At 38.9% G+C, this 13,294-nt stretch overlaps 1 protein-coding gene across 1 annotated transcript; it reads right to left on the reverse strand.

Annotated features, from left to right (window-relative positions):
• Window positions 1–17: 17 nt before the first annotated feature.
• On the reverse strand, window positions 18–9,628 carry LOC147047872 (MAM domain-containing protein 2-like). The gene is made up of 15 exons (XM_085926423.1): window positions 9,503–9,628; window positions 9,263–9,373; window positions 8,293–8,564; window positions 7,409–7,493; window positions 6,885–7,028; window positions 4,564–4,841; window positions 4,141–4,234; window positions 3,707–3,853; window positions 2,659–2,778; window positions 2,436–2,575; window positions 2,133–2,229; window positions 1,835–1,990; window positions 1,319–1,572; window positions 983–1,067; window positions 18–307 (listed from the first exon to the last, which is right to left on the reverse strand). Exons 1-15 carry the CDS (start codon window positions 9,543–9,545, stop codon window positions 261–263), a joined length of 2,073 nt encoding a protein of 690 aa, XP_085782549.1. The 5' UTR covers window positions 9,546–9,628; the 3' UTR covers window positions 18–260.
• Window positions 9,629–13,294: the final 3,666 nt, after the last annotated feature.

A 13,294-nucleotide genomic window follows, 5' to 3' on the forward strand; every position in this document is an offset into this window, starting at 1 on the left:
CCAAATCATACACTCCTTAGTTTTATTTGAACAATGGGCATTAATCTAATGCATATATAAGTGAAGAAAAATACAGCACTCTTTTGTTACAGTCTAAGAGTAAAATACAATGATGCTTTATAAAAAGAGACCTACATGAATGTGACAGAGTGTTTCGAGTGGGCAGTTAAAAAGCCTTTAGAGTCCGCTAAAATCTGGAAATGAGCTCCCCCCCCCAAAAAATAACAACCATGCATCCTGCCTGACGGTGCTGTTTTCCTCTACTCAATCTCATTGGATGTCGCCACAGGGGCCTTCGTCTCAGTTGCTGCAAAGAGGACAAAAAAAAAAAAAGCATCAGGATGCTGTACCAGATGTCACTTCTTGTATTCTTTTTAGATTAAAACAATCTTACATCAATTTCAGCAAATACACTATGCAGCCCAAAAACATTTGTTTAAAATATATTTATGTTACACTACACACTGGCTGCTGTGTCCAATTTCTATGTCCCATTCAACATTTGATTGCCCTATTTAGTTATTCATCTCCATTCCTGCAAGACCTTTTTCCAATTATATCTACTTTGAAGAAGTTTATTTCTTAACCTTCAAGTTTTATTGTTGCATCACCTGTAGATGGTTTTTGAGACCAACTCAATACCGAGAACATAAAAATCAACTTGAAAAAATGTGATAAGGTTGAATAGTTGAAAACATTTTATCCTTAGATTTATTTTTTTTAAATAAATCTGACAGCCAAAAATAGTACCTGGAACTCTTACAAAGTACAACATGAGAAAAATCTCAAACTGATTTTTCTGCAACCATCTAAATTTTATGATTTTACAAACTCTTGCAAAAGAATCCTTTAAAGCATTTTGAAATAAATTGTAGTATTGCCCCATCCACTAAAAAGTTCTAAAGACAACGTCTCTGTAATACTTCCCATGAAGACTCTTACATTTTTTGCTTCATTTAAGAATATAAAAAAATATGTTTACCTGGACAAGGCCCACTCTCCAGTACAATATCATCAATGGCGATATCACTCCTGACGGATGAACCTCTGGTTGCTTCAAACATAATCTGGGACCATACAGAAAAAGAAAAGCTATTAATGTGTTCTGTGTAGAGTCCATCAGCCAGGCCGTTGTAGTTGAATCGAGACATTGTTGACGATTGACGTTGACATTTTACGTTTAAGTACATGGATTGTGGAGTTTTAATGTATGATGGTGTGTGTAAATAAAGTAAAAATACAAACAAAACAAACAAACAAATATAAATAAAGAAATAAAGCTTTAATATTAAATTGATCTGCATTTTTTTCGCCTTGCCTGATGTTGCCTGTCACTCTGGTACTCCACTGTGGCCCTCAGCCAGGCAATGCTCTGCTCGCCGCTTCGTTGCCACAGCAAAATATCTCCTCCGTCTTTTTGGAGGCGGACACTGAGCTCGCCTGTGCTCGAGCCGTACATGTGGTAGTAGAAGCACAGACACTGAGGTCCCCTCGAGGCCCTCAGCGGGCGGGACAGCAGGCGAGCTGTCTCGCCGGGCAGCATGGGAGATGCTTCCAAGTACAGGTAGTATCCTGTCAACCAAATATCATCATTGGTGTACTGTCTGTAAAGTTTACATAATTGACTTTTGAGTATTTGCAGATTTTACCGGGATTTATTTTCATCATTTACACCAGTCCCCCCCCCCCCCCAAAAAAAAAAAACCCAACAACAACATACAAACAGGCTTTAGCAGCACTTTCTGAAAATCTTTTGGGGTATGTCAAAATAAGGTTTTGAGGACCCCTTAATATATCCAAAATACAATGAACAGATGAGAAGGTAGTTTCTCACCAATTCCACTTGTGTGATCGCCTCTGGGTCCAGTGTACGAGGTTGGGGTAGGTCCTCTCCTCCACTCCCAGTCGGCAGCATCACTCTGCTTGTCTTGAGTGTAACCACAAAGGCCTGCTGTAAAGTCACAGCATGCTGGAAGGGATGAGGACATTCCTACAGTAAAAAGACACAAAAAAATCAAATAAGATTGCCTGGCTGTTTTTTTTTTTTTTTTTCTTAATTCTGATTTACCAAAGAGAACATATTGATTTGCTTTAAAAAAAAAAAAAAAAAAAATCTCTGGACTCAATATTACCTGTGGCCAACTCACAGTCTCCTAGACTCATGGTGATGTCATCAAGAGCCACAGAGCCACAGTCCCACAGACTCCTGCAGGTGCTGACAAAAACAACCTGAACAGCAAAGGTGATTTTTTTTTTAGCCTCCGTCCTTGCATCACTGCCTTTTAATGAAGAAAACCAGTGACAAAGGACAGACTTGGCAGAATCACTGGAAACAAATCCGACTGCAGGTCCAGTGTGGAGACGACCTTTTTTAAAAACATATTTTCTCTACAGTCATCAAAACACAAAACAACATTTTCACTTTCTCTCTTGACCTTGGCAGGCTGTGATGTCTGGAAGGTCACGTCTGCTGCTATCCAGATCCCTCTGGACTTCTCCCCTTGAGTCCAGATCTTCTCCTGGCTGTTGCCCTGTTGCAGATATACGGCAAGCGCTTGGTCCGTCTGGTTGAACCCTGCAGTTTTTCTTGGACAGTGAGTCACTTGAATATACTATGCATTATTCGAGATGCCAAAAAGTCAACTTAATATCACTCACCCCTCAAAGAGAAGTAAAATCGTAGGCAGTACTTCATGTTTGCAGCCAGTGTCGGGCTGACTAAGCGACTCATGTAGCTGGACTGTGTGCTCAGCTGAGAGTGAGCCAACAAGAAAGTCCCTGAAAGAAAAGGGACAGTATTTTGTTGTTTTGTGGGAACACAATTGCATTTTAGTTTCAAAGTTTGATCACCTGATTTTAAGAATGAGAACATTATCACGTTTTCTGCAAATATTGCACGTTTGATTTGTTGTTAAATAGCAATGTTTGTTGTCCGTAACTGCATAACAACCTATGCCACTGGAAAGAAAGACCTCTCAGTCTCATCTTCTAAGGTCACAATGTTTCAATCGAAAGTAAACATGTCTAGTCGATATGCTGACAGTAAAGAACCCTAGTTTTCGACTTTATATTGTTGCCAAATCTAAAATATATTTGATGATTCAATGCAGAAGATGTGATAAATGCTATTGTGTACTTACAATGGATAGACAGACAAATGGGCAGATAGTGAAAAAAAATGCTGAGCTCAAGTTATGTAATGTTTTCTATTTGGCCATATTGTTGTAGCGCAGACATCTGCAAAGGTAGAACAATCCCGAATTGGACCAACACGACAGTAAATAGGTTCCACCTTAATCCGCTCTCCATGCTTGGATTTCGCCCAAACTCTGAAATTCCCTTCCGGTGATTCCATTTACTGAAATATATATTTAGAAATAATCCCAACATATGGCATAAAATAAAATGCACTGCAGTTCTTTCTGACATGGCCTAATTATGCTGCCATATTTATTGTTTTTCATTTTATTCTTTTAAATTTAAGTCCTAAAAGTGTTTTTTTTTTAAGAAAAATAGTAACTCATTTTGTTTACTACAGCCATCTGCATACTGTAGGTTAATAATGAAAAATATGGTGGAAGTCAAAAAGCAGCCATTGAGTTTGGCTGCAACTGCCTCATAACGCAAAAAAAATTTAATAATAATCAGATGTCGAAACAATGAAATGCTGAGACAAATTAGAAGATTTGGAATGCACTTATCTTACCTGCTCCGGTTGTGTGGTCACCGTTCCTAAATATATTTGGTTTTACAGATACTCTCCTCCACAAAGATCCTAGTCCCTGGTCATGTGTGTACTGGCACATATCTGACTCAAAGTCACAGTTGGCAATGGAAGGGTCAAATATCGGCTCTGTGAAGAAAAGAAAAAAAAAAGTGTGGCAATGCCTTGTAGTTAGAGTCAGCAGTACGCTGTGTTCATGCAGCCCTCCGTACAATACATGATGGAGTCTTACTATTTTAGTCGTCGATGAGGGTGTATGGTTAAAATGATCAAATATTCTTGCATAAATGTAATATGAATACAACAAATTAAGAAAAATTGTAAACATTGCAATCAGATACATTAAAAGATTGAATCAGATTTAAAGCCAACAGTTCTGAGTCATTCAAATGTAGCAATAGTATTTAGTGGTTCACCTGTGTCTGAGCTGCAGAATTCGGGTGAAAATGAAATATCATCAACGGCAACGTGGCCACCTCTTGGGCTATTGAAGGCCACCTCAAAAACCACCTGAAGGGTACAACATGCACGCATGAAGAGTTAAGAAGCTTTGTCTTTTCAGGTTTAGAGACCAATTCTTTAGAATTCAGTATAGTACTTTCTTTTAGTTTTAGGGGTTTATTAGAACATGTTTAAAAGTGAAGAACATTTGCATTTTGGGGATTTTAGCAAGAAATATGTCATCAGTGCTCAAAATTTGCTTTTGTGGGCCTACATAAAATGGTGTGATGGCCAGATCTGGCCCTCAGGCCTTGAGTTTGACACCTGACTTTGGATGAAAGGCAAACTTCACCCTGGTCACCTGTCAATGAGACTGGAAAAAAAATGTTTATCCTGACCTGCACAGAGTACGGAGCTTTCATGTCAACCTGCACAGGTGTCCATTCGCCATATCTCCCACTCCAGTCACTTGAGGTCTCTGACTCAGCCCTCCACAGCTCCTGGTACTGACCCAGTTGATCGCGTGTGTAAACAGAGAAGAGGTTCCCTCCTTCGTCACTGCGCTGATAGTGAAACGTCAGGCAGCCAGACATGGGCATCATTGTCATGGGCGAGACCAGTTTGGCCACTTCTTTGAAGGTTTTGGAGTAGATGGAGTCCACATACATAAAGTGACCTAAGAACCATGTTTCATGCTATTTTTAGTAAATGTGTCAAGTGCTAAAGCCGAAAAACAAACCACATAGATGATCAATTATAACCCCTTTTAAATTAGGCAATGGCTAACTATTGCGTTATGGATCTGTAAAATGTTTTGTTCTCTGATCCACATTGTAGGTGACATTCATTATCAACAACAGGAGAGGCTTGAAGTAAACTTAGTGTACACAGGCCAGAGCTCCATGTGGAATAGTATATTAACGGTGACCTCTACATGTGTGCTGTTGTTTCTGAAGAGCTTTGACACTACAGATTACCGAACTTTTTGGACTAAAAGTTGCTCCGGAGTACAAGTCGCATCACCCATTAAATGCACAATAAAGGGGAAAAAAACATTTAAGTCGCATTTTGGAGGAAATGTATTTGACAAAATCCAACATCAAGAACAGACATGAACCAGCAACAACAGGCTAAACAATATGGTATGCTAACGTGACATGAACACAAACGAGGAGCTGGGAACGAACGAGCCTGACGTAACATGAACAGTTATCCAAATAACTATTACATAAATAACACCTTTGTCAAACCATCTGTGTCACTCCAAATCATTAAATCCATCGATCGAATTCTTCGTCCTTCATGTAAACAATGCCTTGTGTGCGCCTCACCGCTGACGTTGGACTCGTCGTCAGCTGCAGTTCAAATTATTCCACAGGCCCATATAACGATATATAATTTATATATCAAATAGCTATAATATAAACAACAATTTTATCAAACCACCCTTGTCACTCCAAATCGTTAAATCCATCGATCGAATTCTTCGTCCTTTATGTAAACAACGCCACGTGTGCGCCGCGCCGCTGACATCGTCAGTTGCAGTTCAAATTAGCGAGTAATCCCTCACTACATCGCAGTTCGTTTATCGCTGTTTTATTACATCGCGGATTTTTGAATTTTGAAAATGTGTGAATCATTTCACATATAAGTCGCTCCTGAGTATAAGTCTACTATGAACTATGAAAAAAAGTGACTTATTCTCCGAAAAATACGGTACTTAAAATATATATAAATATTCATTCTGCTTTTTCCCCTCTTCCATTACCAGTGCCATGCTTTGTTTCATTTGCAGATTAAGGAGGAAAAACATTTCCTCTTGCTCTCAATACAACATCTTCAGATGACAGAATTTACTTCAGAACTAACAGATGTTGGCCAAAAAGAAAATCAAATCATGACTCATGTTTTAAAATGCTTTAAATAGGCTGCCAGGCCTTGGGAAACTCAATTTACTGTGCATAGTTTGAGCTAAGTAACCCTGAAAGGAAAACTCTAACATAATTTCTTAAACAATCCCAACAAATGTAGTTCAATAAATCAACATGTAACAGTTTCACAATGATTTTCATGCTGCACTTGCTTTTTCCTTTTATTATTATTATTATTTTTTTTATAAAGATACACTCTGCTCTCATTGCCCTATGACCACTGGCGGGGTTAGAGGGGTGGGGGGCGGTGGATCCAGTAGACAGAAATACCACTGAGCTACATTGCATTAGATATTGTACAGCAACTCTATAACAAATGACTTCTTTTGTTTGTGTGTGTGTGTGTGTGTGTGTGTGCGTGTGTGTGTGTGTGTGTGTGTGTGTGTGTGTGTGTGTGTGTGTGTGTGTGTGTGTGTGTGTGTGTGTGTGTGCGTGTGTGCGTGTGTGCGTATGTGTTGGGTATTTTTGACATTGCCATTGGAAAAATTACTCCAGACAGTAAAAGAGAGCACATTTTTCCCAATATGCAGCCAACACTTCTTGTTGGTGCTCCATCAAGTTTTCCATTTCAAGAACTTTGGTCCCACTCAATAATAAAAACTGGGACCACTGACCAAAGTTCAGATGGTTCCATAAATAAGACAGTGAGAGTGTTTATTCCAAAACCAGTTACATAAGAGGTATGTAAAGAGCAAATCACAAAAGCATTAAAGTTATTGTCAAAATACTGCTGGAATAAACTGCCATAGTACACATTTTTATGTTTAAAGCCTTAATTTCTTACTGACCTGTCTTGTTGTTGTGTGTGTGGTCATCTGGCAGGTTGTTTTGAAGCAGCTGGCCTCCACCACCACCACCACCCACAAACCAGTTCACATTGGCATTCCACTGGTTATTGTACCCGCAAAGGTGAGACTCCTCAAAGTCACAATCTACATGTAAAATAGTGAGAGGAGAGAAAATTTGTGATTCTGTGTTTGTGTATGTCTTGGCTGCATCTGTTAAAAAAATTCGAACCCTTATTCCGATATTTCTCTACAACTTTGCTGATGACTAGAGGACCACATTAAAGTTTCACATGTGATCCACCCAAAAGTATTGTAAATAAACGTCAGCTGAATGTTGAGCAAAACCATATGGAGAGAAACACATGACACCTGTCATGGTGATTATGGTCGAAGTCGGAAAGGAAGTGTGTCGATCAGGTCATATGTGCAACACATTGAAGCGAATTACTTAAATAAAACCCCAGATACAGTTTGATTGCTGTACTGAATACATGTTGTGTGAGTGAAGGGGTGACTTCACTGACCCAGGCAGTATCCGGGACTGATGTGGATTTCAAAAATGGCCACGCTGCTCCCAGCTGTCCGCTCAGGTATCCCCTCGATGACGACCTAATAGACAACACATGTCAAGTAACAGTAAATGTGGGATAAGGGGATGATGTATGGGGTGGTTCAAAGGTCACATATCATAAATGCATATACGTATGTTGCCAGACAATCGCAGGGCACACAGTGACGAACAATAAAAAAATAACATGGACATATTTAGTCGATATTGAAAATGGCATTTTCGTCATGCCAACTTCTATGGCTGTGTGCAGTCCAATCCCCCCCCCCCCCCTCAGTAGTGCTGATGAAATATTGTGGCCCCCTGCATTGTCCTCTGTCTTATGTCAGGGTGCAATGTAAGTAATTTCTTAACTACTTCAAAAGTCTGTGAAATAAAAGTTTGATGACCTGTCTCTCACATTGAACAACAACTATCATTCATTTATGACACTCTTGGAAATAAAAAGAATAAATAATTCCACTCGACTCCTGTTGTATTTCTTCCCCCTCAGGTCTGGCCTGAAATATGTTTATGTGCTTAGGGTGTATGGTGCAGATGTGGCTAACCCTTGTATAGGTCATGACCTTGTCAGAGTCAGAGCCACCTCTGCATATAACGTAAACATGTGCTCGACTGTTCCCACACAATGTTTAGTTTATTTTGCCACACTCTTTGCATTGACCTCAATTAAGGCCTGCATTTGAATGACTGACTTGGATTTTTTTTGGAGGGGGGGGGTGGCGGTTTACTTTGGTCATGCACCTTTTTTGCCTACGTTGTTTTTGCAGTATGACTATAAAATACATGTAAAAAAAATAAAAATATATACCAAATAATAATATCAAATATATATTTTACCCGAGCAGTCTCGGTGCTGTTGGACATGTCCATGCTTGCAATGACCCAGCTGTCTGATGGCATTTGGCTGTTCCACAGTGGCTTGTCAAAGCTCCGTCCCTCTGTGCGGTGCAAGACTTGCAGGCTTCCTGCGCCGCTAATCTGGTAGACCAATCTCAGGCAGCTCCATTCGCTCTGCTCCAAAACTGGACTCAACAAGACTCCTGTGCTACCTGCACGTACGTCTAAGTCCTGCTCATCGTTCAAAGCAGCATCCACGGCGATGAAATGGCCTGCAATGTAGGAGAAAGTTGACATATGAAAAGAGTGAAGGTATTTTTTCGGAAGAAATCAAATCGTGTATATAGAAATTTAAGATCGACACTTTGGCCAAGGTTGTTAAATATATGCCAATGACGTATTTTTTTACTGTCACCTTAAAAAATTCAAAGTATGATCACATATGGACATATGGCTTGGATGTTTACTATTCACTTCTTAAATGACTGAAATTATTTGTCAATGTGTGGCCTGCGATTGGCTGGTGACTAGCGTGTACCCCTTATGCCACCCCAAGTTAGCTAGGGTAGGCTCCATCACGCTCGCAACACTCGTGAGGATGAGCGATTCAAAAAATGTTGGATGAATGGACGGATGTTTTCTCTGTAGAATAAATGATCTATTCATTCATCAGCGAGCTTTGATCACTTAAAATAAACACAGATGTCACAATGTGATTGTTCACAGCTCTCTTAAACTGCAGATTCAACCCAGTTAGAATGCCTAAATGCGCTCTTGCACACAGTCCAGATGAATCAATGGAGACCAGATGTGCTTCCTTTCACCAGCTCTACAACTGTGAGCCATTCATTGACAAATAAAACAATCAGCATCTTAAAGTTTTTTTGTTTTTTTTTTGATTTGTGGTAAACTTCTATAAGTGATAAATAGGGGCGCAGATGAGAATGTATTCATAAAACAGCCGCATTACCATCTTTGTGTAGGATCCAGCTACTAAAGTCTGCATCTGACATGTAACCGCACGTGCTGGCCTCAAAGTTGCAAGATCCTGGCAACAACTGCTTGTGGGCTTGGATGGCGGCTTCAGAGGAGAGGGGAGCAAAGTGAGAAAACAGAGTGAACGACGGCAAGTATGAATCACAGAAATTGGCAGTCAACAAAAACAGATCCTCGTGCACCAGCACTGGCACCATCATTGAAAAGTACTTACCAGCGAGAGCCAAAAGATAGAAAGGAAGCATTGCAATTTTCATTGGGCTGAAGTTCTGCTAAGATATATAAAAAAAAAAAAAAAAGAAGAAAAAAGTTTCCCTTTAAGCTTTGCAGTCTGAGTGTCTCTCCAGCTCACAGACTGGCAGCACACTGATGACTGTCCTGAATGTGGAAGTGTGTGTGGAAAGCAGACCCGAGTGAAGAGGAGGGAGAGAGAGAGAGAGAGAGAGAGAGAGAGAGAGAGAGAGAGAGAGAGAGAGAGAGAGAGAGAGAGAGAGAGAGAGAGAGAGAGAGAGAGAGACGGTATAAGGAGTGAATGGGTGGAAACAAATAATTCAAGATGGTAGGAAATGATGACATGGTGAGGATGGTGAAAGAAAGGGGAAAGTGCAGATTAGGCCAATAAGGTTTATTCATGTGAGTTGAACATGTAGCCCATATAGGGCTTCCAAAATTGCCATTGAACTTTTCAAAATAGAAATGATATATGGGTGAAAGTGGTTTAGAAGCAAATTTCAAATTGCAAAAAGGTCGAATTTGACTTCTGTAGCTTCCATTAGAGATTTTGTGAGTGTTTTTCTTGCGCCTCAGAGAAAAGTCTGTTCCGCAGCTGGCAGTACATTCTTTCATTAATTTTCGAAAGTGCTTAGAATCATGGACGATCTTATTCTGGTATAGTTGCCTGCCAATAGCAGAGCACACAGCACTGCATACAACCAAAACTAATTTTTAACCTTTTCAGAGGATCTCTAATTAACAATGAAGAGGCTCTCATCTTCAACATAAGGTTGGGGCTCCAATGGAGATCGAATGGTCACAGAATTTATTTTGGATTTAGATAATAAATTTAGTTGAAGCAGACTAAATCCTTCCGATTTGATGATGCTTGGAATTGATTTAGTAGGCTTGACCTAAATCATCTCTTATGCTGCCATAGGCCTCGACTAAAGGAGATTACCCGAGATGCAACAAGCTTCTCTCTCAACATCATCTGTTCACATTTATATCCAATTTATAAAAATTGTCACTTTGTCTGCACTCCTACCCCAAAGTAGATGGTCCTTATTCATAAATAATGGTAGCCATAATACTGCATTTATCACTCTACTCAGATTTACCCACTTTATTTTTGAAATCAGCTTTGCTTACAGTGCATTTCGATTCATATTTTTATACAAAAAAAATTCTCAACCTCACTAAATTATCATTATCCTAATTTGAATTCATAGATTTAGAGGTGACTCATCCACCAGTTGTGTCCAAAAGGTCTGACGGGTCCTTTATTTTTTGGGGGAAATGCAACTCATTCCATGTGCTGAAGGCAAATGACTCACACACATATTTCAATTGATATTGCAAAATGTTGGGATTAATTGTTTCAGAAGAGTTTCATTCTTCTTTTGTAGTCAAAAGAGTGCATTTGAAAATACCTGATCTGTCTTTGTTGAAACAAAGCATCCATCATATTGTTGATTCAATATTTTTCTAGCCAGCACAAATGTTGAACAGTCAAGATGTGTCATTTTCACCACATAAGAGGTTTATGTTTGTATGATGACACAGCAATGGCATGTTCAAAGACGGAGATTTACGGCAGAGAGCGCAGAGGTCCACTCCCCGAGGAGCCTCCACCCTTTCTCTGGGAACACCCAGCTAAACTCTATTTCATTAAACAAATAAAAAATCATACACATGAGACTTATCAAGTTACATAATTTGATCAATATGATACACTAAACCTTCTTTGAGGGAACTTCTGTGAGGGAATCTATCTTTGCACATTTAGTACTTAAACTATATCTATTTGTAATACCCCGGTGATAATTTACAAGTTGGTGTTCATTATACTCGTGAAGTGTGATTATAGATTTATTGCATTTGATGGTTTATACACACAGACATAGAGTACTGTGTATACATTAATGCCTTGTTAAGCAGTTTGGCTTGATGCTGCGTTATGTCAGCACATTCAAAGTATCGGATGTGACGAATCTGCTTTATAAATTAATGCAAGAACGAACTCTATAAAGTAACTACAAAGTTCGCAAAGTTGATGCCTTCTGTTAATCTACACAACATATCTGGGATACAGACGAGCCTCGAAAACACGTGATTTTTAATCGAATGATTATAAATGTTTATTTCTCATAATTAAGAGAATTGGACCAAGGTGTGTATTTTTCTAAAAATTCCACGAGTGGCAAACAAAGATTACTTTCCACGAAATACATTCAGTTATTTTTTTTTTCCACACTTGACAGTCGTAGCAAGAAGATACTCGTGAGAAGGTCTCTATTTCAGCTGTTGCACATTTGATGACATCACCAGTCAGTCATTAGCAGCGCTAGTTTAGAGCTAGTATAAATAAACTCTGTGTCTAGAATTCTTTTTTTTTAAAGGCAACAAAGATTTCATTTGACATATTTGTGCCAAACTAGTCAGTTAATTGGACTTCCTCCAACATTGTGGAAGAAATGTCTTCTTGCATGTTAACATGCATTCGACTGATCACGTTAAAAAAACAGCTATACTGATTGCGAGACTACTCATTATCTAATCAGCCTGTTTGAAATGTTTGCTGTTGCTTTAAATGGAGGCCATAGGTTTTCTGCATGAGAAGAGATAGGAAAAAAACCCTGCAATGGGCAAACGAAACATTGCTGTGCTGAATGGGTTTATTTGGCATGACAAATTACTAATGACACTTCAATGTGTATTGTACAGTATAATATAGCCAAATCTGAAAGAGTCAAGTATAAGTCATTATGAATGGATTCTCACAAAACTGTTAGCAGAGTCATAACATTAGAAGTAGCCAACAGTACTTCAGATTCCATGAAGACACAGCAAAAAATAAAAATAACAATGTGACAATTAACACCAACAGTTATGTCACAGGGATGTTTTTGTGAGCATTTTGTTCATGCACAAATGCAGTGCTGGCACTAAAATACTGCCAACTCTTTGCACTCCGCCCTTGTCTTCTGCAGCTGTTGTCACGGTAACAGGGAGGCTGTAGCTGACTACTTTCTATATTACAGAGGTGGCACAAGCATTATTGATCTACTCCATGAGGTCCTAGGGTGACAATAAAATATGGATTAGCATGTCAGGAGAGAACACCGCCCACCATAATTCCCAATGGTGGTTTATAAAACGTATGCCTTACAGATGAAAGTCTCGGACTTGAATCTTGAATTTAGCTCGATTGTGTGGAGTTTGCATTTTCTCAGTGGGAGTTTGCAAGAGCCCTGAAAAACACTTCCCAAGATACACGTTTTTGTGTTTATTTAATTCAACAGAACGCAATTAGTTTGAAAAATAATAATGAACAGCAATTCCAATGAAATTCTTCTAATAATGCTTTGAAATATGCAAATCTATGAGTGGCAAACAGCAAATATGCAGGGCTCGACTGTAGTTTTAAGTTGTAATAATCATAACAGCAAATAAGGGTAACTAGGCTGTATGTCAATAAATGTATTATTCTTATTCTTATTCTTATTCTTATTCTTATTATTATTCTTATTATTATTATTATTATTATTATTATTATTATTATTAGCCACGCACCTCAATGTTTCAACCTAAAGAAATATGCCATATTTGATAGAAAGGAATATCAATGAAATATTTATTGGTTGTCCCCAGCTGATATGCTCTGCTTCCAGAGGAGTCAGCCAGTAAAAATTTAGACTCAACTCGGTCACTATATTTAGTAAATTTTTAAACCCTTCAAATGGTCAGCAAATTCAATGCTGGCCCAAAAACAGACGTTACAATCACTTAG

Source organism: Syngnathus leptorhynchus, chromosome 12 (assembly GCF_054491065.1).
Source record: "Syngnathus leptorhynchus isolate UIUO chromosome 12, UIUO_Slep, whole genome shotgun sequence".
NCBI classification, from domain to species: domain Eukaryota; kingdom Metazoa; phylum Chordata; class Actinopteri; order Syngnathiformes; family Syngnathidae; genus Syngnathus; species Syngnathus leptorhynchus.